Raw genomic sequence first — 27,607 nt, 5'->3', positions numbered from 1 at the left:
AACGAACACAATAGGTCATTTGTAGCTTGGGGCACGTGACAGAAATTTTGATTTAAAAAAATAGATTATGGACTGTAACTTAAAGAATGCCATAACTAAAAAGAGCATATCGAAATCATAATATACTTTGGGTTTGAAGTTTGGGTAGACAATAGCGCCGCGTAACTTTCTTTTATGGTTATTTCAATTGTCTGTAGCTCTGAGGCTCTTTTGTTATTACAATCGACTTCTGATAAATCGAACACTAAAGGGAAATTGAGAAAGGTTCGAGTTATCAGGAGTTCGAGTTATCGGGAGTTCGAGTTATCGGAAGTTGAGAACAAATGACCGCAAATAAGGAAAAAACGGTGTTTAATCAAATTTAATTGCAGAATAGAGAAGTCGAGTGAAAATAAAACAATTCGTCTCTAAATTACTGTATAAATCTTAACGTAACGTAATGTGAAAAATAAAACAAAGGAAAGCAGCAGGGAGAAGCCCAGGAAATGTTAACTGTACAGGTTTTTTTAAAGAGAACAATGTCGGGCTACTGGTACAAAGCTACTGGTACTGGTACTGGCTACTGGTACAAAGCTCATGCCCATGGTTCGAGTTATCGAGGGTGAAATTATATAAAAAAATGACTTGAAGGGAAACGAAAATTGCTTCGAGATAGCGGGAGGTTCGAGTTATCGAGGGTTCTTGTTACCCAGGGTAAAATTACAGTAAATGTATGACGGAAATCCAGGGGAAACCGATTTGGGTTCGAGTTAGCGCGAGGTTTTAGTTAGCGAGGGTTCGAGTTATCGGGAGTCGACTGTATTAAAAAGGTTCGAAAGAACCGACGTTTAGCTAATTTCCGAGCACGAGATTCAAAACCGTCGTTAATGACTAGTTGATGACAAAATCAACCCTTACCGGGGTGGGCAAAGGATATAGGAACTCGGCACCAATGGCAGATTTACCGAGGCCCCTGGCAATAAAGAGTATGTTTATACGACAATTTGAATATTCGGAAGATGTAGAGAATTTCAATTGAAAATGTTTCGGGAGTGCAAAGTCTTGCTCTTCAACGACTCAGTTTCCATGAAATCTCGTTATTTAAATTAAACACACGAACCGTCATAAAATTTCATTCTCCTCATTATTTATTAACTCTTTCCGGTGACCTGTGTGTGGTCAGAACAATTGAGCACACTGATAGCGTCAGCGTTTCATCAGCCGGCTTGATTGACTCGCACACGTGATTTGGATACAGAATCCAAAGCACGCCAATCTTCGTTTGAAAACGTACCGAGGATGGTGAAGATTCCAGATCAAAGAATAATTTAAAACCGGTTAACAAAGTTGCGAAAAGCTGTGGACCTCTTAGGAAAATTAGTATTTTTTGATTGTTTAGTTTCCAGTTTAAGCAGCAAGAACTATCATAAGAACGAGTAACAAGACGATAACCCCGCCGAGCGGAGATCTTTGATACTGGGCTTACATTTTTAATCAAAACATTCCACTGCACCTCCCGATACTTTTTGATCGAGACCACGAAGCTCTCTTTATGGCCACTCTAAGAGGTACTGTTTGGATTGTAATCCCTCAAAAAGCCGAAACCGCGTAGCTAACAAGGTTGAAAAGGTCTTAAATATCTCATAGGATTAAAAATTTCCAATAAAAAGTGACCATCTTAATCTGGTAGTTTTCTGACATTTTCTGATTTTCTCCAACTTCACTGGCTCATTTCAGAGAAACAAGGTTGACTTATGATCGCACTGTAAATAAACAAACCTTGATACAGCTTAACAAAATAATTTACCGAAGGGTTTTATTTCAATTGTTTTCTATTACCTATATTTCTTTTACGAAGTCGTTGATCCAAGCTAGCAAACTTTCAATAAACCCTGTACGTATAGATAAGGAACTTCTAATGTCCACACTTCAAGTATACGTTTTACGTCTGTGACCGCGCATACAGACTGAGTGATAACAGTTCTAATTGTAGTGGCTCCCTGAATAATAACGTTTGTCATCAATTTTATATTCACTAGACTTGATTCCTGCGGAACAAACTAAGAAAGAAAATAGAACGAGCAACATTTCTCATATTGATTTTAAATTGTTCCGGTGAGTTGTACAGGTATGTAGCAAGCTTACCTTTAGTTGTGTTAAATGTGTAAACACCCTTTAAGTTGCTAAGGTACCTCCTCCACCATAATTCCGCAAATCGTAGCTTCACCAACATAAACCGGCCACTTGACTGTATGGTAAAAGGTCGCCTTGCTCCGGTAAAAACCCCTAATGAGGTGTCAGTTGAGTTTCGTCCATCATAGATTTGCGTGTATGGATGTATCCAATACTCAAACCCTCCATACCATCTTAAAATAAAATCAGATAACTGAAATGTCACAAATTGTAACCTGACGTTGTGGTTCAGTGGTGCCGTGATGACCCAGATGGAATTTTCACAGTCCTCAGATGATTCGAACTCGGAACTGATGGACTCGCCAGAAGATCCATTAACGACAAAGTTGCATGTTTTTGAAAACACATCTATACAGGAAGATGCCTCAATATTAGATTATTGCACAAATACAACCATTTAAGCACGGTATTTTACTATCGCAATGGGAACTTATGGAACGAGTCGATCACAATTTTATCTTAATTTCTTGAGAGTCATTTTTGACAATGGGAAGCGTGCGCAGGATTCAGTGCTCATCATGAACAGTTTAATGTAAATCAGATATAGGTCTTTTAAAACAGACTAGCTGTAATTTATGGTTACCTTATATCTGAAAATTTTCTGTCGATTTATAATACGGTGGAATTCCGATTTCTGGAACCCCCCATTTTTTTTCCGAACCTCCCGATAACTCGAACCAAAAGTCGTTTCCTCTCATCAGTCGAACACTATAATTATAACTATAACTATACAACTATCCAATATTTCGAACCAATTTTTGTTTCCCCTGGAGGTTCAAAAAATCGGGATTCCACTGTATTTTAATTGTTCTATATCTTTCGCACCCGTGCATTTATGCAAAAATAAATCAAAAATTTTGGTCAGGATACCATTAGCCTTGCAGTAGGACTTCAATGTGCGCCAATTTGTTTGCACGGATAATTTCTAAGGGTTTCTATAGTCCACTATCTCGAGGTTTTACCCATACAACTGCAACATTAGTCAACTTTACGTATTAGTTTGATTGTACTGTCCACAAATGACTTACCTTGCGGTTTGCACAATAATATTGCAAACAAGACTGGTGCTGTATAAAGCCAGCGTTGCATCTTTAACTCAGCGGAACAACTCCAATGATATGAACTGAAATGATATGAATGCTCAGTATCAAGTGTGGTAGATAAATCTGTGAGCGGCAAAGCTGCGTAGCACGGATTTAAACATGTATATGAAAACACCTTCCACCTCGAGCAATACGTTAATCCAGGGCCAACTGAAAGTCACAGTTTTTGTCAATATGGTCATATTATTTTAAGTTTTCCACTCTTCCGAGTTTTATGCAAAACGATTTCGTTGGACCGTTGACTTGATCGCTTTCCATAGACGATTCTCTGGATTCATACCTTTTGTTTATGCGCAGTTACAGAGCAGTTATGTTCTTGGAACATTGGACTGATAAAATATCGCTCATAAACGAGAAAAGAGCGGCAGTCCTCTAACTAGAAAGGTAAAAACGTTAACAGCAGAAAAAAAAAATCTTCACGGAAACTTTACACTAACCTATATAATAAGAACCCTCCCCAGTGAAATTTCTTTCCAAGGCACCGGCAACTTAAATGAAAAGAGAAAGACGAGTTTAATAGTTTGAGCAAACATGTGTAAAACAGCTGTGTACGTCTATAAACAGATAATTGGAAGCAAATCTGTAGTTATTCATCGCGCAAGTTCTTTATACGATATTTTTTCTTTCCATTCCGAAAAAAAATTTTTTTTTGAAATTTCTTGAAAATCAACTTGATTGCATTCGAATCGTCAATAGCCTTTACACGCAACGAAATCCTCACTGTAAAATTCCGTGGTTAACTTTGAAGAGTTTATTCACTTTTCAACGGTATTTTTGTTTCTTTGAGTCGACGAAGGTCCAGTCGAAAATGGTCTTGTTGTGATTCTAGATAAATTTAGAATGTTGAGAACATAAGAGTGTTGTCTCAACAAACTAACGTAATCGCTTGTAAGAACTAAATAGCGCTTTACTTGGTATCGAACATCGAAATTGACTTCGCATTTACCAAACGGTTACTAAAAAAACAAATTATAAAAGTACAACGCTTGTCAGATTGAAATACGTGTTTCCACAGATAAACTTCTGTCATCGTCAGTTACAGCAGAATGAATGTGAATATCTGAATACTGACTTCTCATTTAATTCTGAAGCTTTCTGAAAGGGAGATTATCACAACATTGAAAGTAAAAACTCAGCGGGAAACAATGTTCTTTTGACATCTTCAGTGAAAACAGTTACCAGATCACTTAAAAGAAAACAAAACTAAACTAAACGGAACAAAACAACAACATAAAAAAGAGTTTAAATTTTGTTTTCGGCTTACCTCAACTGCAAACAAGATGCTAGGTTACTTTTCTTGTGAAATTCATTGTTTGAACTAAAATATGTTTGAGAAAAGCATATGTACAACTGAAACATATAAAATGAAAAAGGTAGAAGCGAATACGCATTTATTGACGCGGAAGTGTATTTTGTATGATTCTCCATTCAGTACAAATTACTTTGTCGACATATCTTGTAGTGCATTCCTCAACAGCTCTAGACAGGCGTAGAATCTATACAATAACGCGATTAGTAATAGTAATTGGACTGAGTGAAGTACGATTCAGGGAGTAATCGCGCGAGTAATTTCAAAATTGGACGAACGCAAAGCGCGAGGCCCATTTGAAATTACGAGCACGATTACTCCCTGAATTGTTCAACACGAGGTCCAATTACTAATTAATCGTATCTATAACAAATTTCAGAATTAAAAATGTCTTTTGAGAACTTCTTTTGAGCGAAAACGTCTGTAACGCTTTTCATGAGTTTTGAAAGCTGTACGAAACAGTGCGAAGGAAGCCATTAAAGAGCGCGTAATTGACGTGCGAATCACGTGGGTATCCAATATTACAGGTATCCAATTACGAAAAGTTCAAATTGGATACCTGTAATTGGACACCCCCGTGATCGCGCGGCGATTATGTGACAAATAGGCGCTCGGAGAACCAATCACGATCGAGAATTTTGTTATAGATATGATTAACTAAGAAATACTTTCAAATATAAGAAAAATTTCCGTTTCTCGCAGTGCAAAGAGAACGTTTAGAACATATTACCATTATTGTATGTAAGCACCTAAGTAATTGACTATAATTTTAATGTAAGGTCGAAAAAAACTTTCCACAAGGTTTTGACAATTCCTAGGATTGTGAGACTCCTTAAACGAGCAATTTTTTAATAGTAATGAATATGAAAACATAGTAGATCTCGACAGCAAAACAATGTTCTTTAAACCAAAAGGATGATATCTACAGTAGACATTCTCAAGAAAAAATGTTGACAAAGACTTCAACTCACCTTGATATCAAACTTTACATCCTGGTGAGTGGTCTCTGAGTGAACTAACCCAGTCACACTTCGAAGAAAAGTACAATGTTGGTCTAATGCACAAATAACAAATGTTCAGTGTAAACAAGATGCAAACGAGATGTCACGCGCGCAAGGCGGATTTCGGTGAGTACTGCTCCACCGATAGATTAGTTTCACCAACAACGCAACTAGTTCGGAACTTTATATTTCCCCAAGACTTCCTTTCAGCTGCTTTACAATGTCATTTCATTCTTATGAGGGTAGACAGAGTTTATCCGAAACACGCGATGAGGACAAAAGTTATCGCGTGAAGCGTGAAAAGCGACTAAAAGACATACGTGATGAGTGAATTATTTTTACGAAAAAAGCACCGTAAACACAACCTAAGAACTACATCTAGAAAACGTAAAATCTGTACTTGAAACGGGATCACAGCCTCGCGTTTCCTACCTACCCTTTCTTAATAAATGAATAATTTATGTTTCTTGATTATCAACGAGAAAAAGCGAGTTATCAGCTTATTTTACTCCTGTTTCATGTTCGGACATCGCACATTTTAAAACAACCTCAAATTGAAGTCTTCGAAAAGCGAGAAACTAATTATTATTCTGCGACAAATAAAATTGAGCTCGTACTCGGAAAGCTAAAAGTCTGCTGCCTCGAAGACTTGGTTTTGGATCAAAAAAGTGCTGACAGCCTAATATTATGTCAAGTTAATTCGCTGCACGAGCTAAAACCCTGAAAAGTGTTAATCGAGTTTAAAACTGTCAGCTAAATTCACTCAGGATTGTGAACAACACTTCCCTTGGCTTTCAAATGTTTAACTGACTTTGATTGTTGATTTCGAACAGCTATCCGATTATAGCCATGGATGTGTTTTCCCCAGCGTACAGGATATACGCACAGTAAAAATTACCTGATAAAAAGTTTAGAGAGTCTTCAACTTACCTTGTTAACAGGAAACTGTAGGTTTAAAGGCAAGGGAAAATAGTCACACTACAAAGAGATAAGGTTGGTTTAATTCAAGAAATATAAAAAATTTCACTTCAAGTAATATGATGTTAAATAATTGTAAATTAAATACTGTCGCTCTTTTGTTTCGCTCCGTTAAGGATACTGCAATTACCCTGCTGTAAATAAAACTACAAATTGCACACTTGGGGTCGACACGCAAGTAACTCGGCCATTTTTGTATTAAGTTCAATACCACTTACTTCAGTTAACCTGAGAATATTGAAATACAGAAGCGTTCGAATCTTTCCATAAAACATCTTTTGATGCTAATTAAGAGTTCCGCTTTAGAGTTCGACCTAGGAAAACGAAACGCTCAAAACTCTCACGACGATTAAGTGATCAAAAGCTAACGGGAATACGTTTTACACTCGGTTTCACAATAGCGTCCTGATCTCAACGCCGAGCTAAATGTTTCATTAAAACCATAGTATGCATATACGCAGGTTGACAACGCTTCAGTTAATTCTATTCAAGTAGACTAAACTTTACGGCTTCAAAGATCTCTATGAACGAATTCGAGAGCGGTAAAGTTCTAACTTTGCAGCTTTTTCCCAATTTTTGTAAAGAACTACGTAAAATAATTACTCTTAACAACAGAACACACGACATTCGACATTTTAATTTAGCTTTAATTTAGTTAAGAGAGACATAAGCTCCAAAGTTTCTTTAAAACACTAAATATAACTGTGACGCAAAAGACAAGGGTCCGAATACGACAATATAACCTGTGCCGCTTTTAAATCGCAAGAATGTTTTTATTCATACATAACCACTGTCTGCCTAGTACTGGAAAACTTCATCTCTTCAGGTAAGATGAAAAGTTGAGACGAAATTAACTCAGGGCTGACAGAAAAACTCGCTTTAAATTTCAAATGTTAAACTGAGTTTGAATTTGAATACCATCCTGTCAAACAACAACAATCCCAACAATGGGAAAAAACGAAGGGCTGACTGACCGGCAAAGACATGTTCTTAATTTGTAACGAGGCAATAAATCGACAGCAGTAAGTAGGATCATTCAAGAAGTTTAAAAGTCACTCAACCTACCTCGTCAATAGAAGACTTAGCTCCAAGTGAGTGGTCTCACTGATAATGAAGAACAGTCATTCTGTAGATATCAATTTCATGTTGCTTTCAGAAGAGGAGTTTAATGTAAATAATATGTCAAAATGCTCTGGTGTTCAATACTAATTAATTGAATATTTTTCGGTTTCGATTTCCATCTGTCTGAGATCAAAAAACTAAATATCACGCTTCTAATCCAACTTTCCACGAAGAAACAAACAATACATTTCTAACCGAACTAATAATTTATAATATGCAATTAAATGCAATATTCACGACCGGTTTGAAAATTTGCTGAACAGTTTTATTTTTCTCCAAAAATAAATTATTTTCCAATATAAATGAGGTCTGCCCACATACTCTCGGTAGTCCAGGTGAAATTGCATTCCGTTTTTTTCCTTGTAAATTTTATCCACGGCTCCAGAAGCCCCATGCTTTAAAAATTTATCGCGTATCAATAAAGGTCATCAGATTATCTCTATTAATAAGGTTAAAATTTTATGATATCTCAAAATATCAATCGGTTTTAGGTTTTAGGACTTAACTAGTCGCCATGTATCTCTGGCCTAATATTTGCTACTTTCTGACATTTCCTCCAAAAGACCCGTTCATCTTGACAGTCTTTAAACAACCTTTTAATTAACTTGTCAGGCTATTGATTACTTGACAAATAAGGCAAGCAATTTGGAAAACGCTAATTTCGTTGGGACTTCCTTTCAGCTGCTTTTAATAAAATGAATACTTAGCTTTTAAATTCTCATTAAGGTGTTTGTGCGCAACTTATAATTTCTGTAGTCTAAATCATTAACATGGACAGTTGTCTTTATAATTATCGTGTCTGGTTTTAACTTCCGTTTGAAAACGAAAATATTTCTTTACGAGAAAATGACGAAAAAGCCAAATCGAGTTTAATATATATCTATTTTTGACTACCACGTCTTTGAATATGAAATTGAATATTACTTGGCACGATGGGCGAATTTTCCGCTTATCATTTTAAGCTTAACATTCCCTCCAGTTGATTTTGTTCGCTTTTTTAATCCGAAATTCGTTTTCAACTGATTGCTTTCATCCTACAAGAAGGCCTACAAAATGGGCCATCATTGAGAATTGGTTCATGGCAGGAAAATTCTTTGGAGAAGAGAGATTCGGTCGGTCATAATATCCGGAATATTCAAATCAGAAAAAAAAAATGGGTGTTTAAAATGTTAATACCGAGTTTTTCATCTCAGCGTGGACACATGACGTAAAATATGTTCTAATTGGTGAAAACATGACATGTTTGCCTCCAAATATTTGAGGTTTGAAGGGCGTTCGTGCATGCTAAGTTCTGCTAAAATGGCGGGAAAAAATGGATATCCAAGACTTCTTCGAGAAAATGACCCCTTACTTTGGACAATCGATTCCAACAACTTCGAATAAGTGAACGACAGTTTGCTCGGTGTTCTGATGTGGTTTCCTGAAAGCGAGTCGATGTTACCTGTCTCGTGATGTTGCTTAGCGTTCTTGTGCGCAGCTGAACTTTGAAGACGAAACCTGCGACTTATTGTACTAACTGGAAGCATGCGACACCTCGTTTCTCAAATCCTAAGACAGAAGAACTGCTGGTTTGAAGTAGGCTCGATTTGCAGCCGCTTTGTGAGCCCGCGTTTCTTTCCCCACACCACGGCTGGATCACTGGTCTAGCCATTGTATTTTTGGACCAATCACGGCCAAGCCTGCTAGAATCCAGCAGGCTTGGCTGTGATAGGTCAATTCTGGCACTCGTTTTTCCAACATGACGGAAAACAGTGCTATTGAGTTTTCTTTTGCTGTAAAGTGTGTTTTAGGGCGCTTTTCGTATCGGCAAATTAAGGGAAAAGATGTCTGAGTTTTACAGCCAACGGCCTCAGGAAAATCCGTAGTTTTTCAGTCTTTCCCGCTCGTCTTCGATGCTGCGTTGATGAGATTCAGAAACCAGTCCGATTTACTACGATTTACTGGTTGTGCATTGGTTATATTATCTCTCTGCTCAACTCGCTTATGCAGGACTAAGCCAGGTTTCTTACCTCAATCTTTGTAAAAGTAATTAATATCTGGGACGAGCAAAAGAGGGCGGATTATTTTAGGTCGTGCTAGGGTCCCCGATATGGTGATCCATATAAATTTGATATATGTAACTTATAGGGAAAGGCTGCGGCTGAGGGCCATTGATGACGCCCACTTTATCCGACACTGGTAAGAATTAGAATGATTTGTCTCAAATATTTGTCGTAGTTGATTCCAAATTTATCTTTAGAAAACACTGGATATGAAATAAGGGTTTAATAGCACGGGCCAGTTCTGACCGCCTGTTACAAACACATCTGGCCTGTGCACTCCAGTAATGCTCTATAGACTTTTTTAGCTTGGGTGGTTTGTTTTCCCATTACACATCACGTGATATTTGCTAGAGAATTGTCTTTTATTAACCTAAAAAAATATCTATTCATATACACGCGACTATTTGAAAATTTGAAAGCGAGAATTCTCAAGAGTATCAACACATGTTCTAAAATAGTGCAACAAGCGGCCTATGCTAAAAAGGTCTATTCCAAATGTCATGTTGAAGCATCGTCACATGGACATTTAGCACATAATAGCACGGTCTTACTTCTACATATTTTGCCTTCACTACACAACCGAACACACTGAAAGGTTGAGGCATGGGCGCGTTGGTCAGCCAGGCCCAAGATATGTTTTATTTGCGACAATAAGCTTACAACAAAGTGGATAAGAGATACATCAAGTAACGTCCTACATGCGCCAAAGCCGGACATGTAAACCCCAAAAACCTCTTGTTAGGAAAAATAGGGACCGTGTACCCCCGACCAAATGCAGTGGCGCCACCTTTGGGGTTTTAAGGTTGACCTATAACTGACAACAGAATGAAAAAACAAATCATGTGACGCTAATTATACAATAAAAATAAACCTTATGGGAAAGTGCTAGTGGCAAGGCTGACCGTAGAATGTCACAAGTTTCTCAACCGTCTCTTTTTACAAACGTACTACCCACGAGCCTTCGCGTACTACTCTCCCACCCAGTTCTCTGTTCCGTGTCGGCAAAATATTAATTTATGTCAATACCGATTATCACAAATTACATTTTGATGTAGACGTAGGGGATTTTGAAAAAAACTTTGCAATTTTGATATCCAATTGTAAATGGAATACATGTTTTTTTGTAAATATTTGCCATTAATTAAGTCTTCATCTGTCTTGCAAAGAAGGGAGGTTATTTGTAATCAACAAACCTGAAAAGTATCTGTACGTTTTAGTAATTATTATCCCGTGAACCATCAGCTCTTGTGAGTGCACCCAAAAAAACAGGAAATAAGTTTTGAATGAATGTATGACCTGCTCTACTGTACTTGTTTATAGCCTTTGCTACAAAACTTGGCATTACTTACAGCATGCGGATCACCGAGGAAACGCCTATTCTCTCACTAATTAATTTTGCCGGAAAAAAAGTTATTTTTCGGCGATGTTTACCAGTAAATCAACTTGATTTTGTCCGTTGGTTATTTTCTTTATGGTTATTTTCGATAGACGCAAAAAGGTAGGGCTAACTAAACATGTGCTTGGATACGAGTCTTATTACGCCCGTGTGTTTACCCAAACGTATCATGCAATCGGGATAGAAACAGTACTTCACCTTATACTCCTGGTATCTTTTATCCCAAGAACAGAAAAAGAGTTCTTACCTTCACTTTACACATATGAGCTTTTTCGCTTTGGAAATCCTGCAAAATTAGTGCCATTCGGTGATGTTACCAAGAGTGGTAGAACCTGTATGGTAAAAAGGAAAAGGTCTAGTTTGCTGCAGAGGTCTTATAACAGAGGCAGGCCGAAGAAGCAACATTGGCTTATGATCCTTGGTATCACTGGATAGTTCTCTTGCATTGGACCACTCGGGCTCAGTGATGACGATTTCGACTCAACTCAGAATATTTGTTTACCGATTTACCATAAATAAGTTTATCGCTGCAAAGATACCCTTGGGGCCCAGATTCTTGCTGGCTACGATTTCGTGCAGTTCCTGTTTTAGTTTTACGCTTTTTTTTTGGATTATCCAAAATGTTTCTACGTAGAACACATTTTTGCTAACAGGTTTAATTTTCACGGAGAGACAACCTCCGCCATAGTTTCCCCCGCGCTGCTCGCATGTTAGTTTGCATAAAAGGCGGATATGCCGTCACGGACAAAAGCGATACGGACCAGTGATCCAGCCGTCTGTTGGGAGGACTATCAACAAACGGACTCCCAAAACGGCTGGAAATCGAGCCTAGGTTTGAAGTTGCGCAAGTAAATATTAATCGAAAATATATCAAAAACCTCTAATACTTGCAAACGTTGGCGCGAAAGTTTGCTTGTCGGCTGTAAAACTTCAAATATTTGGCAACCCCCAAAAAGACATGTTTGCAGCCAATAGGCCAATTCCGAGTTGCCTCAGTATGACTCAAGGGTTCATGAAGATTGCTCAAGTTGTGGTACAGTGATATAAATGTGATCCATTTGTGTACGGTAGTCAGTAGTATAATGGTTAACTAATTGTATGTATCCTCTGTTTTTTATCAGTGATTTTTTTGAGAGACCTTTCGTCTGTTGTGTCTTGCATTATATTAATATTGAAATCTCCAATAAGTATGGTGAGTATTCTAGTATCTGTTATTACTGAGTTATGAAGATGAACGAGGGCTTTTATCAACTCTAAAACTGGAACATTAGATTTGAACGGTAGATACCTACCACACGGATATTTGGAATTGGACTTTTTAGAACAGTTACAGTAATTTCTACATTATTAATATTGAACCTGCATGGAATTCCTGTGTACTTTAAATCATTTTTAATGTATACGGCAGTGCATAGCAAGTTCTGATATTGAAGTTTTAAAAGTCATTTCTGTGAAGAATAAATCCACTTAGGATATACGTATCATCTTTATCTGACATACAAAGCCTTGTTTCCACAAAAATATTAACATCAGCTTTTTATCATTTATGTGATACTATTATTGTAGCATCAGGTAATAAAGAGCGGTAGCATTGATCCATTAAAGTATTATTGACGGAAAGCTAGAGTCTGAGTTGGAACATCACTCTGATAACAACTAAATCAAATATTATGATAATCAGAGAAGCTAAAAACAAGTTTATGTTTTGTAAATATTTATTCAGCACGCCTTTATAAGGCTACCTATAGGTTATTGAACAGCCATCTAAAGTCAACAACAACAGCAGCAGCATCTGCAACAGCTAAACTAACTAACTAACTAACTACAAAATCAAAGTATAAAACATGAAATACAAAATTATTAAACAAGATGGTCTTAAATATAATAGTAGTAGCAGCGAAGAAAGTAATAAGAAACCTTAACGCTTGTACTTTCTCGTCTGAGAGTTAGTTTTGATCGCAATAAGAAAAAACATTATTTGCACAATACAAATAATTCCATTGAACAAAGTTGTCTGTGGATGAGAAATTGGTATAAAAAGTCTGGGCATGCAATTCTAAAAAAGAGTGCATGCTTCCAATTTTCAAATGCCTAGAAAGTTCAATTTAACTAAGGTTATGGTGACGAGGGAACCATTGCAAATGGATCAGGTCCAACACTACAACCGGATAAAGTCACCGACCCGCTACCTGTGCTGTTCCTCTCCCGATTTTTGCCTTTCACGACAACGTTTCAGTTTTGGAACCGTTCAAACTGAACCCGCTCTTTGTGAATACCTAGACCAGTTCATTTTGGCAGCGGCCGTGCAATTTAGGCTATCTTCACCCAAGATTGGTCCAAAATGGATCAAGCCCAAAACTGCCTAATGCACATTCTGAGCATGACTAACTGGTTGAAGTCGCTGATTCGCTCACGTTGATCAAGTAGTGGACCGGTTTTTGAACCTATGCTGATGTACTATGTTGATGAATTTTTTTAATGAATTTGAAAAGCCTAAAATCCTGTCACAATATCTACTATATACAATGGCAAGCAGACAGATAAAGATGATATGGAAAAGCATCTACAATTATTACAAAGAGTACGTTGTAAATAAAATAAATTATACACATGACTCGGGCTCAGTCATGATAGTTATTATTTTTAAGTGGATTGGATTAAAAAATCAGAGTGCAGCTCAAATATCCTAAAGTAATTAAATATATGTAATTATAATTCATCAAATATTTTTGCTCGCATGAGATTGTTCTAAATGAGTCACGTGTCTGAATATAAACCAACTGGGGAACATTCCTCAATTTTAAGAAAAGATCTCGCGTGTTGCAAAAATACTTAAAAGTCACAATAGCCTCCATTTGACCTTATAATTAGGCCCGGACATTTGTCCTCTGACATTATCTGTTCCTCGAAACTGACAGCTCACTTCCAGGAACAGAAAATGTCCGCAGACAAATATCTGAGCATATCTTCACGCCAAATGTAGGCCATTGTTTATTTACAATTCAAACTTTGGTCACTTTTAAATAAGAGGTTTTCGCGTTTAATTCAAAATGTTTAACTGTAATTGGCTTGGAAATTCCTGTCTTATCTAGGTTTACAATTACTTTCGTTTGTATGTAATTTGTAAACATTACTGTCTATTTCTTCCCTTTTGTTCTTTTTCCATCATAATTTTCCTAACATACGCCTTTTAACCAAGGTCGTCGAACCTCCACTAATGACCACCTCTATAGAACAACCACCTCTCTACAACGGCCACCTCTACATGACGGCCATTTTTTTTTTGTTCTGCGAACGTTCCATACCTCAGGACAACAATTCTACAAGGACCACCTCTCCACAACAGTAACGGCCACTTAAACGCGTCCCGACTGCCTAAATAACCTATCAACAACGGCCAGTTTAACAATAATTCACGAACGGTGTTAGACTACGAGTAGTCCCTCTTTCGCTTAGTCCGTCGTGCGTGACGCGAAAGAAAACTGCGAGAGAAAAATGGCCGCGCTATATGTTTTTTTTTTTCTCAGAGTTTTCTTTCGCGTCACGCACGACGGGACTAAGCGAAAGAGGGACTACTCGTAGTCTAGAACGGTGTATGCAAAACTCCATTTTTTATAGCAAAAGGTCAACGAAACTCAGTCCGTACCGTGCCTCGTTGGTGTCTGTTTCTGTTTTATTTAAAGGAGCTCAGTCATGGCATTTTAAGTTATTTTGGCCACGTGCAAAATTACCTCCAAATTAAAGGAAACCTGAAAATGATATTTTACTACGATAGAAAAACAGCAAAGCGATAATAATAAACCATAAAGGAACAAGAGTGGTTAAGGATGGAGAAGATTGACACGGATTACAAACGACCAGCAATAAAAATTCAGGCTTAATTCTTCATCATGCGCAAACCTTGACGAAGCTCCTTTAATAGATATATACTTGATTGTGCTTTGTATTTATATACACACACAAAAAAAATCTGGTTTAATATTTCACCCTTACTTCCTCATAACGGTCACCTCTATTATCAATGGCCATTTTTCTCTGTCCCAAGGCAGCCGTTGTGGAGAGGTTCTGTTAAGTTATTAATTTAAATATAAACTAGCAATTGCTTGACTCAGCACCCAGGCGACTACTTTACTTGGGCATTTATCATGTTGTCCAATGTGACATCAAAGTTGGCTTTCGTTTAAATTAAGTTGATCATAGTCATTTGTCGCTGATGGCTCCACATAGTCATAAGGTGGTACAGGGGGCTGCAAAGGAAAAGAGAATAACATGTCATTTTGCTAACCTGAAGCTGAGCGATCGCTTCTTGTAATAACATTGATTAGGATCCAGAGAAGTGAGAACCATAAACCCCTGTGAAACCAATTTTCGAAAATCTGCGAACTCCTTGAAATTTCTAAAAACGACCACATTAAAAAAAAAAAAGAAAACATCTTCACAGCGAATATCTCCGAGTAGTTGACAACGTGGGTGAACATTTTAAAGCAGTAATCCAAAGAACGAACGTGACAAGGACACGAAATTTATGGGAATATTACGGAATAACCTAACTACAATCTGAAAGCTAAAACAGTCGCTGACACGTGTGTGGTGTGTGATTTTGTAGGAATAACCAGGAATACCATATAAGGAAAAAAATAATTAACCTCTAAGAAACTCTGTACTAAGAATACAAAGTCGCCATAAGACAGGAGTACCTCAATACCGTCAAACCTCTTCATGTGTCCCTAATATTGACGTACTACATTACAGCGAGATTATTTAAATTCTGGCTTGGTTGCAAAAAGAAAAAAACAAAAACAAAAACAAAACTGCACGTATTATAGAGGTGTCTGAATGTCAGAGGCTCCACTGTACTGGTACTATGTCGATGATTGCTGGGTTGTTGGAGTTAGCCTAGCTCTGAAGTCAGTTTCAGAGCAGCTCACAGCCTACAGTCAGCATGTAGTGTATTTAGCAACTTTCTCGTGCAATGGCAAAAAAGCAACGTTAAATGCTTGCCACTGATCAAACTATTTTGCTTTGAAATATTATTGCTTGAATCCCCTTTCTTCTATTGCTGAGCATGCAGTGAGGTTTCCAAATAAATTGCGGTAAACAAACATGGAAAACATATTGTAATGAAACTGATATATAGTGATTGCACGAGTTATGATGCGCGTGCTAAGATGTATAACGGTTGTATTTGAATGTATACTCGCAAGAGTTCTAAGACTAAGAGACGGTTATATGGCGAGTACGGGATGCGCAATGTACCCGTAATACAGCGTATATAAGGGACTCACGTTATGGAGTGGCCTGTGTGTGTTAGTAGACTTGCCATGTACAAGTAAGCTAAACGTTGAGAGTCGAGTAATTAAACCGTTGGCTGTTGGACTCCTTGACTGGAAGTTGTTGTCGCCCGCGCGCGTTACAATATATTAACCTGACAAAAACCAACCTTGATGTGAAGTTTATATGAAATAATTCATATATGAACTGCGGTTGTAGATGAAAGTGAAGAATGATCATCGCAGTTAATTTTCCAATTTAAGCAATTGGAAAGAAGAAGCCTGAAAAAATCAGGGCTTCAACGGGATTCGAACCCGTGACCTCCGCGATACCGGTGCGATGCTCTACCAACTGAGCTATGTAGCCACACATTGGGAGCGAGGTCAATTAATTGAGTTCATATCTTCCCGTGAGGGGTGAAATGATGTGAAGTTTATATGAAATAATTCATATATGAACTGCGGTTGTGAATTATTTCATATAAACTTCACATCATTTCACTCCTCACGGGAAGATATGAACTCAATTAATTGACCTCGCTCCCAATGTGTGGCTTCATAGCCCAGTTGGTAGAGCATCGCACCGGTATCGCGGAGGTCACGGGTTCGAATCCCGTTGAAGCCCTGATTTTTTTTTTTTTTTTTTTTTCAGGCTTCTTCTTTCCAATTGCTTAAACTGGAAAATTAACTGCGATGATCATTCTTCACTTTCATCTACAACCGCAGTTCATATATGAATTATTTCATATAAACTTCACATCATTTCACTCCTCACGGGAAGATATGAACTCAATTAATTGACCTCGCTCCCAATGTGTGGCTTCATTAAAAAGCTCAGTTGGTAGAGCATCGCACCGGTATCGCGGAGGTCACGGGTTCGAATCCCGTTGAAGCCCTGATTTTTTCAGGCTTCTTCTTTCCAATTGCTTAAATTGGAAAATTAACTGCGATGATCATTCTTCACTTTCAAAAACCAACCTTGCTGTCAATATGTGTACTCGGGCTTATAACACTTAAGAATTAAAAAGTATATATCAGAAAGCACCAAACGTAGGACAAATAAAGATCAATTGTAATATTATCAGACAATATCTACTTACCTGAAGTATTAAACGGTTCCTCAAGCGTATTCTTGGCAACACACCACGTCTATGAAGCCATTGTCTGAGGAGAAGATTACATACACAGTTTGGATGCATGCCTAATCCTTGGTCAACAGATTTACTGCGATACACTAGCTGAGAGGCTAGTGAATTATTTTTAACAATAGCATTATTAACTCTCGATATCTATCGCGTGAAAGTTGACGAGGACGCAATCACTGAAATAAAATAACACTGCTAAGGGAGCGAGTTAACAGATGTTCGATTGCCGTGCAATGAAGAACTGTCTTGAGACGTTGATTCAATGGGCCTCCATTCTTTAAAGCAACTGTCTATAAAAAAAAAAAAATACCCATCACTTTAACTCAAAATATTATTCACAACCATTTACACATTCCCAGCTTTATGCTAAACGTTCTAATAGAGCAAAGTCTATATCGCTTTAGAACATAATCGCTCACAGGAGCCCATTCCCAGAAGCGACAAGATCTCTCTTTATGTCCAATGACCCCTCCTTGGATTTCCCAAGGTGGTCGCTTAAGAGAGATTCTTCCGTTAGTAATAAGAAAGCCACTCTTGACTACCAGCAGTATACTGACAAAAATACCTTCGCACCTTAGCACGTATACCGCAACCGAAGCTGTTATAGATGCCACCACAACTGACACTGTGATCAAAGCGATTTGCTTGCTGCTCAGTTTTCCTCCGTCCTTTGGTGGTGTTGAGTTATCTACATGAAAAATACACACATGCCGAGTAGTTACATATGAGTTTGTTACCAGGGATTCATTTTAAAACAAAATGGAAACACGAAAACAAACCCTGGCCCAGTATTCAAAACGCCATGTATTGTTTGCATCTTACATGCCACAAAAACATGAAGATTGAATATTTGTTCATTTAAAAAACAAAAACCTCCCTCAGAATACGTTTAACTGTACTCTCTTTCAAGAGCACCCCCACCATGTACCCATCTTTCCTAAAACGATGAGTAAAAGCTTGGGTCCACTTCTTTGCTCCTTTAATCATGTACTGCTTAGAATACAATTTAAACTCCATGAAGGTACGTCGCATTGTGTTCGCAAACTCATTAATGACTAATGAAATTTTAAAGGCTGCCGCACACTAGCCGATTTTTTGTCGTAGAACTACAGATTTTTTGTCGGGGTCAAATCGGGTTAAAATTTGTCGGGCCATCTGCTTGCCGCACACTAGCCGATTTTTTGTCGCGACTGACCGCGTTCAGGCTTGGGGCTGAGTCATCCAAAATCAAGATGGCGCCTATTCACTGATGTGACTCTCCTGACATTTCTTAATTAGTTGAGGGGCGCGCGAGCCCCGACAAATTGTCTTGGTCCACCGCACACTAGCCGACAAAGCCCGACAAGACGTTTTGAGATCTAGCACTGTCAGATATCGCTCGACAAGCCCTGATCTTCTCGAAGACTTGTCTGAATTCACCGCACACTAGCCGACAAGAGAAGATTTTTTGTCGGCCGACAAAAAATCGGCTACTGAGCAGCAGCCTTAAGAAGAGAAATCATGAACGTGACAGCGTTTACACGACCCGGTAACACGGAACAAAATCAGCCATGCTGGGGCACAAGTTACACAGTGTGACTTCCACGACAAGGCAGCTTGTACCAAAAGAGATTTTTATGATTTTATTTCTCCGTTTTCTCCTTAGCTCTAGTTTCCATTGAAAAGATATATCAAACACTCAAGATACTGTTTGACCACATTTCCAAACACCTCAAGGTTTCATTCATGTCCAATACACCCAACTAGAGTCGATTCGTCTGAGGCACTTGACGATTCGACTCGATTCGCACGGAGTCGATCCGCATCACCGGAAGTTAAGACCCGTGAAATAATGATACATAAACGTTTCTCGTTCTTAAAACGTGACTACAAACTTGAGTCGATTCGTGTGAGGTACTTAACGATTCGACTCGATTCGCACGGAGTCGATCCGCACCAGCGGAAGTCAAGACCCGTGAAATAATGATACATGAGCGTTACTCGTTCTTGAAACGTGACTACAAACTTGAGTCGATTCGTGTGAGGTACTTAACGATTCGACTCGATTCGCACGGAGTCGATCCGCATCACCGGAAGTCAAGACCCGTGAAATAATGATACATGAGCGTTACTCGTTCTTGAAACGTGACGACAAACTTGAGTCGATTCGTGTGAGGTACTTAACGATTCGACTCGATTCGCACGGAGTCGATCCGCACCAGCGGAAGTCAAGACCCGTGAAATAATGATACATGAGCGTTACTCGTTCTTGAAACGTGACGACAAACTTGAATCGATTCGTGTGAGGTACTTAACGATTCGACTCGATTCGAACGGAGTCGATCAACCTCGTTCCCAGGGTCTCTAATCTTACCGCCCTCTTCGCTCGCTCCAGGGGGCGGTAAGATGAGAGACCCTGGGAACGAGGTTGGGAGTCGATCCGCACCACCGGAAGTCGATACCCGTGAAATAATGATAAATGAACGTTTGTCGTTCTAAAAACGTGACGACAAACTTCGGTCGATTCGGTGAAGCACTTAACGAAGCGACTCGATTGGTCGGGAATGTTTCCTGCAAAGTGGAATCGTGTCCCCTGCTGTCGATTCGTCATACCGGAAATCGATTTACGTGAGACTTAGAAAATATAGCGCATCTGGGCTTTGAGGGTGGGTTGAAAATGTTGTCGATTCGACACGATTCGACCGAATCGACACGAATCGTATCCCTTGCTGTCGATTCGTCATACCGGAAGTCGATTTGCGCGAGACTTAAAAAGTATAGCGCATCTGGGCTTTGAGGGTGGGTTGAAAATGTTGTCGATTCGACACGATTCGACCGAATCGACACGAACCGTATCCCTTGCTGTCGATTCGTCATACCGGAAGTCGATTTGCGCGAGACTTACTAAATATAGTGCATCTGGGCTTTGAGGGTGGGTTGAGTCGACTCGTGTGAGGTACTTAACGATTCGACTCGATTCGCACAGAGTCGATGCGCACCACCGGAAGTGAATACCCGTGAAATAATGATAAATGAACGTTTGTCGTTCTAAAAACGTGGCTACAAACTTCGGTCGATTCGGTGAGGCACTTAACGAAGCGACTCGATTGGTCGGGAATGTTTCGTGCAAAGTGGAATCGTTTCCCTGGAAGTTTACTCGCAGTAGGCAGTAACTGGGGTGTGAATTTTTTGACGATTTGTGTCGATTCGCCCGATTCGTTGCGAATCGTCTTTTGCAAAGTGGAATCGTCTCACCGGAAATCGACTTGCGGTAGGCAATAACAGGGGGTGTGAAATTGTTGCGATTCGACTCGATTCGGACGATTCGTCGCGAATCGTTGTTGAAAAGTCGAATCGTCTCGCCGGAAGTCGACCCGCGCCAGGCAATAGCTGGGGGTGTGAAATTGTTGCGATTCGAGTCGATTCGCACGATTCGTCGCGAATCGTTGTTGAAAAGTCGAATCGTCTCACCGGAAATCGACTTGCGGTAGGCAATAACAGGGGGTGTGAAATTGTTGCGATTCGACTCGATTCGCACGATTCGTCGCGAATCGTTGTTGAAAAGTCGAATCGTCTCGCCGGAAGTCGACCCGCGCCAGGCAATAACTGGGGGTGTGAAATTGTTGCGATTCGAGTCGATTTGCACGATTCGTCGCGAATCGGCCTTGCAAAGTCGAATCGTTTCACCGGAAGTCGACTCGCGGAAGGTATAATATGGTTGAGGACCTGTCATTCGGTTAAAAATACGGGCATTTCAATAAAATTAATTAATTGATTCATTCATTCATTCATCCACACGATTCGCCCGTGGCCATCGGTTTGTTTAAAGGCCGCATACTTTGACCACACACTCTCTTTGGTTACAGGATTCTTCTAAAAGGCGCACGTTAATTTCACGTTGTTCGCGTAAACAGAAATTACCTAAGTTAATTGCCTAATGTTAATCAAGGGGTATTGAAATGTTATTCTTCAATTCGATGTGTGCTTCTTCACTAGGAAGTCTTTGGCTTTGTTCCCCAACAACGATTGGTAACAGAGCCGCAAGCTTTTTTATAACTTGATTGATTGGTTAATTTATTATTACTCCACCATCCTTTTTGATAACCTGTTTCTTATTCCTAAATTATAGTTAAGGCTCGTAATAAATGTTTATAAAAAGACGGTTGTTATGGCGTTTTCCGCGGAATATTGACGCTGGTTTGTGCACTTTATTCGGATTATTAATTCCACTCCAGTCCCTTTCTTTGTTTTTCTCACTTGCTACCTCGCTCTCATGGTATGTTTGCATTCATTACAGTTCGCATGGTAACTTTGGTGAGATTTCGTTCAAAAGATGGCTGGCTCTTTAGAAGATCGTATGCGTTTATTTCGTTTTTTATCTGTTATTAATTTCGTTGGAACGAGTTTTTTAAAGTTATGTTCATTTACGTCGGTTGTGAAAAGGTATGTTTGTGGCGAAAAGGAGGAAATTGTCGTTGATGGAAAGAGAAAGCGGTTGGATGGCGAGGACGAAAGTTTTGCTCGTGAGGTGGAAGGTTTTTTTTATTTGTTTCCTGAGTTTGGGGATGTGGAACGTGGCTTCCCAGATTTTCACAACTTCAGTTTGAATTCTGGGAAGCCAATGGCAACGGTGCTTGTCAGTTTACAAGAGAGATGTAGGGGCTGTAACAAAGTTTTAGCTGTCGATCCAAATACCCATGTTGTCGTTATTTACCACGAACAGCGTGGCAGCTATCTTGCTTCGCGAGTAACTAAATGCTGTCGCACTTGCAAGATATACGAACACTATGGCTATTGGACGCAGGAGGGAAAGCGCCAGTTTAATGACGATTGCTTAGGCGACGAATTTTTGTTGTCATCTGAAGACACTGCTTTCCAGATGACACTAGTGAAGCAGTGTGCCAACTTTTTGATAGTGGGTGCCGTGCCATTCGCGACTTTCGCACAGACTTTCAACAGAAGGTTTGGATATGACTCAAGCTGCAAAAAGGGGCACAAGGTGACACAAAGTGGACCTGTTATCAAGCGAATGAAAAGGTATTGTTAATATGTATTATATTTTCAGTATTTCTTTCGGACATTTTCCACAGAAACCATATTATTTTAAACAAGGGTTAGACTTGCGAACTATGCAGCTTTTCTGGATCGTTTGGGAGTTGTTAATTGACATATGATAGTTTGAATGATTCTTTGTTATTGTTATCAAATGAATTGCTACTCATGCATCAATTTTCAATTTCATTTTTACATAATTTTTCTTACTATACGGTTGGTTTCTAACGGACTGAAAATTACCAAAATTATGCTTGAATTTGATCACTTAAAGGAGTAATCAAGTGTCCCCATGGTCACCATTGTGATGTGAGTAACAATTTGCCCAATAACAGAGTTGAAAACAATTTTTTTTTTTCTACCAAATTTCTTTTAAAATGCATCTCTGTAATCTTTTATTGTTTGGTTTTGGTAGAGACAAACCTTCAGAACTCACTGATCTGTTACAAGCACGCCAGATGCTAGATCGAAGACGTCTTGAAGAAGCTTTTCTATTATATGCATGCCTTGAAATCATGAAGAAATACAGTTTGCAATTAGACAGCATTTCATGCAACCACAACGATTTGGCTGAGATGATGGCTGGAAAGTTCCATGATGCCTTTGTGGAAAAATGGAGTGGTGAGTGGTTCTATTATAATGCATTTCCTGCTTCACATAATTTATGCCTAGGTAAAGTTGGTTAATGTTACCATTCTTATGCATAATGCCATTTGGCTGAAGATAGATTGTGAGCAAAGCTGAATATCAAAAGTTCTTAATTTTGAATTTTATACCACCTTCAGGATTCCATTAAAGCGAAACAAAGATAAATAATTTCCAGCACAACTGTTTTTTCCAAGCAATCTAGCTTCAGAATTATGAATTTCCTTAAGTAAAACTTGAGCTGTAGGCAATGCTGTTTCACTTAGCGCCATATTGAAGTCAGAGAGTGTAGTCACATGCCTCATTTTCATACTTGACTGAGGCGTACCTAAGCACTTCTCAACCTATGAATTTTGGTGTTTTAGTGATACACAGTACATTGTTTATTTCTTACTAAGTGTAATGCTAACTAATTTTGAAATTCTTTGAATACAATGATTACACATCTCATGTTCTATTTACAAACAGGCCATGTTTGTGACACCCCTGGATGTGGCTCAGTTCTGGTCCTTGATGGCAACATGAAAAATTGTCGTCAAGTTTGTGCTTGCCGTGATATTGGGGAGTTAAAGTTTGCTGCACTACAAGGAAGTGTGGTTGTTGGTGTGTATTTTTCACTTGAATTTTTTTTGTCTATGTTGTTCAGATATCACTATGTTGATAGAATGTACTGTATGGGCAAGTTAGTTAGTTTCATTTGAAATTTGTTTAATCTAGGCTTTATTTCATTTCATAGGTTGCCAGAATGCCCCTGCCAAGGGATTCCGTTACTGCGAGGAGCACAAGGATCTAGCACATGAGTATATAAATGATGAAGAACTAGTTGCTGTTGCTGAGGCAGGAAGCGGCCTTCTAATTGTCAGCATTTTGAATGAGAGGATACTACGTCAAGATAGTGCCTTTGAGGTACAGTGTAGTAATCAAAATCTTTTGGAATACCAGTTAAACAACTAGCTCTAGTTCATTTCTCTAGGTGACCCCTCAATTAAATTCCCAAGGATTCTCAGGAAAGTAACCTTGTAAGAATACATGAAGCGTGTGTGATTGTGTTTTAATTAATACCAAACCTTTGTTTTGATTGAAATATGGTTAATTTTTAGTGCAATTTTCTTGCGGGGTAATCTTGAGAGCTTAAGTTTTGATAATTTCTTTTTGACTGTATTCAAAATAATTCCATGTCATAAGATTTTATTGATAATTTCATATTTACCATTATTGCTCAAATGTTTTGCAAAAGTAATCTTTATCGTTTGGTTACAGGTTTTGTGGTCTGATGGAAGAAGAAGTTGGTTGAAAGAGTCCAATATGCCAAAAAAAGTACTAGACCTCCACAAAGTTGGGAAGAAGATCCAACAGAGACCTGTATTGATAAATGAATTTGGCCAAACACAAGAAGAATTACAATTGTATAATGGCGCTGATGGAGGAAAGGATCCCATTATAACAAACACTGTCAAGAGGTAACACCCCTGTCTACAATATAGGGTATTTATCAATTTTATTCTAACATTGGAATTCATTATCCTTTACAAAAATGTGACAAATTAAAAAATATTTAATAGACAACTCTAAATATAAAGAAATTGAATTGTTTAACAATCATTCCTTTCATATATATTTAATAGCAGTTTTAATTGGCCAAGGTGCACTACAACTTTTATATTGCGGTGCCTAACTGCAGTGGACAGTAACTGACATTCATTACTGATTTATAGAATTATAAACTTTCCAAAACCAAACAATTTTTAATATTCCCACCATTACATTAAATGTGAAGCTTACCAACAATGTTATATCATTTTTCAAGTAATGACAACATTGTTATTGTTAGAAACAATAAATCGACTTCCGGCATGACGAATCGACAGAAAGAGAAACGACTCGTGTGGATTCCATCCAAAAGGGTCCTCGAATCAACATCCGGTTGGTCGAATCGTCAATTTAAAACACGAATCGACTCTAGTTGGGTGTATTGGACAACCCTCCATGCAGGCCAATTAAGCTCACCCAATAACAGGTATATTCTATGGCAAACAACAAAATAATAATTGGTTTCTGTAACTGGTTGGTAGTGGTTGATAATGTTCAGTTCCAGAAAATATCCATACTCCCCCTACAAAAGGGATTGGAATTCCTTGGAGGGTGGGGGGCTCAGTAAGACCAACAAATTTAAGGAAATGTGTGAAAGTCAATCAGAATTTCCAGAGGGGTGGGGGAAACTTAGAAAAATTCCCTTCTGTGGGGGAGGTATGAATATTTTCTGGAACTATACATTTTGCTTACAACAGTGACAATCGAAACTTAAATCTGCCAAAGTTTGCTTGTCTTCTTTAAATTATTTTTCATCAGACAATTTGGCACTTCAATAACATAAATAATATTTTAAAATGAATCATTACCCCCACATTCAGTGTTACATGCATAGGCCACATCTTTCGACATGCCATCTTTCAACCTGCTATGTAACCTGGCCTACTTAAAAAATGTAAGCACAACAGACTTCTTTACGGATGAACTTGAATTGTAATGTATCAAGAAGTCATTCTGGCAGAAATAAGTTGACTGTATTGAATGTTTACACATCGAAAATATTAAAAGCGGCAGCGACCCAATTCTACCAAAAGTCACTATTGAGAACCGATCGCCTACACTAAATCGCTTGCATCATCCCGTAAATAGGGAAGCATGTAAAGTCCAAAATCTTTTGCAGCCATTTGAGGTAGGTAATTATCATTTACTTGTCATTTCCTCTGCTAATAACCGGAAAAACTACCAGGTTCACAGTTTAACGGTCTTCATAGCATGTCGATAGATGGCAGGTTGAAAGATGGGCAAAAGATGTCACCTATGCACGTAACACTGAAAGCGGGTGTAATATTTCTTGTAGTGTGTTTGCAACTTCTTCACCATCAAATGCAACCAATCTAGATGGCAGTCTAGGTAGGACAATCTACTTCGTAATCAAAATACAGCCTATCAAATTCATGAATTCAATAGAGCCCAATCCTTGTGAGACACAGCCATGTGATAACATAACCTTTCCAACCACCACTCACAAATACCATAAGGCAACCCATTTGGTATGCAGCATCCAATAGTGAACTATGAACAGGAAAGCAACACATTACTGGAAATTAGCTGGCACATCAGCTTGCCGCTAGCAACGAAAGCAATCTGCCCTCATTTCTACATTGAAATTACTTCTGTGAAAAATTTACTACCAGAGTGCATAAACAACAGCATCTGACATGCGCTGTGTACTTAGGTGGCTTGAGATTAATTCAACCTTCTTGAAATAAACAATAACAAGAATTCAATCGAAACTGTTCTTTTTGCGTAGCTTATTTCATGTGCAATGAACAAATGTTGTTATAGTAGACAATTGAATTAAATTACTGAACAAGCATAATATTCAGATTTGTGAAACACTTCATCCATGTGGGCTTTCTACTAAAATAGCATACTAATTTTTTTTATCAATTTGATATAGGGATTTATTCACGAGGAAAGTCCCATGTGCTTCGCATGGCAGTTCCAATTCTACTGCTTTTAAATGAATTCGAACCAGAAGATGATAACGAGGTACGTTGGTAATACTATCTGATCACCGACAATTTAAATTGCCACAAAATAAAGCTCTGGCATATTAAAGTACAAGTTAATTTCCATTATTCATGCCTGAACTATATGTTATTGTAATTGTTACACATTTCTGATTTTAATAGAACGGGTTTTTGAGCATTAAGTAATTTTGTCGAAAACAAATCACCACCTTAACTACCAGCTGCTTTAGTAACAAAATAGATCAACCCAAAATTCCTAAAAATTTAATTAAAATGGTAGTTGTGACCTTCTTCTATTACAAATTCCAGGCCATGACCAATTCCCAAAGTGGTTCAGATGCTCTAATAGATGAAGAGGTATGAACAAAATGATCAGGATTCATAGTTGATCAAAACTTTCATTTAACCTGTACAATGGAGTAGGAATTTACACTAACATTATTCAAACATGTGCCATAATTATTACAACAGTAATTTTGTTGAAAACAAATCACAAGCAAAACTACCAGCAACTTTAATAACAAAATAGGTCAACCCAAAATTCCTAAAAAATTTAATTACAATTATGGTAGTTGTGAACTTCTTTCTTTACAAATTTCAGGCCATGAGGAATTCCTAAAGTGGTTCACATGTTCTAACAGATGACGAGGTATGAAAAAACAGTCAAAATTCATGGTTGATCAAAACTTTTCATTCAACCTGTACAATGGAGTAAGGATTCCACTATCATTATTTAAACATGAATCATAAGCTATAAATATTACTAAATGCAATTAAAAATTTATTAAGCTAAACTACACCACATCCTCTCCATATCAAATACATAAATC

The 27,607-nt window shown here is 38.3% G+C and overlaps 3 protein-coding genes across 3 annotated transcripts in view; 1 reads left to right on the top strand and 2 right to left on the bottom strand.

Moving 5' to 3' along the window:
- The window catches only part of LOC145500477 (uncharacterized), a 227,602-nt gene extending 221,069 nt beyond the window's left edge, over positions 1–6,533 (bottom strand). The window contains exons 1-6 of the mRNA XM_081480006.1: positions 6,516–6,533; positions 5,556–5,613; positions 4,540–4,593; positions 3,713–3,763; positions 3,201–3,295; positions 2,125–2,520 (exon numbers count right to left, since the gene is read on the bottom strand). Of these exons, the coding sequence (XP_081336132.1) occupies positions 2,125–2,520; positions 3,201–3,261 (457 nt within the window). The 5' untranslated portion in view covers positions 3,262–3,295; positions 3,713–3,763; positions 4,540–4,593; positions 5,556–5,613; positions 6,516–6,533. The remainder of the gene's footprint in view (positions 1–2,124; positions 2,521–3,200; positions 3,296–3,712; positions 3,764–4,539; positions 4,594–5,555; positions 5,614–6,515) is intronic.
- Positions 6,534–12,823: 6,290 nt separating this feature from the next.
- LOC145500726 (uncharacterized) overlaps positions 12,824–27,607 on the bottom strand; it is a 31,294-nt gene continuing 16,510 nt past the window's right edge. Inside the window, exons 8-10 of the mRNA XM_081480249.1 lie at positions 18,112–18,226; positions 17,494–17,557; positions 12,824–15,370 (exon numbers count right to left, since the gene is read on the bottom strand). Coding sequence (XP_081336375.1) covers positions 15,287–15,370; positions 17,494–17,557; positions 18,112–18,226 — 263 coding nt within the window. The 3' untranslated portion in view covers positions 12,824–15,286. The remainder of the gene's footprint in view (positions 15,371–17,493; positions 17,558–18,111; positions 18,227–27,607) is intronic.
- On the top strand, positions 21,851–26,796 carry LOC145500728 (uncharacterized). Its single transcript, XM_081480250.1, has 6 exons — positions 21,851–22,554; positions 22,985–23,190; positions 23,683–23,817; positions 23,951–24,120; positions 24,475–24,674; positions 26,705–26,796. The coding sequence occupies exons 1-6, from the start codon at positions 21,851–21,853 to the stop codon at positions 26,769–26,771; spliced, it is 1,482 nt and encodes a 493-aa protein (XP_081336376.1). The 3' UTR covers positions 26,772–26,796.

This window comes from Orbicella franksi, chromosome 10, assembly GCF_964199315.1.
Source record: "Orbicella franksi chromosome 10, jaOrbFran1.1, whole genome shotgun sequence".
NCBI classification, from domain to species: domain Eukaryota; kingdom Metazoa; phylum Cnidaria; class Anthozoa; order Scleractinia; family Merulinidae; genus Orbicella; species Orbicella franksi.
Note: the sequence above shows the minus strand (reverse complement) of the source record. Positions and strands in the feature narration are given on the sequence as shown.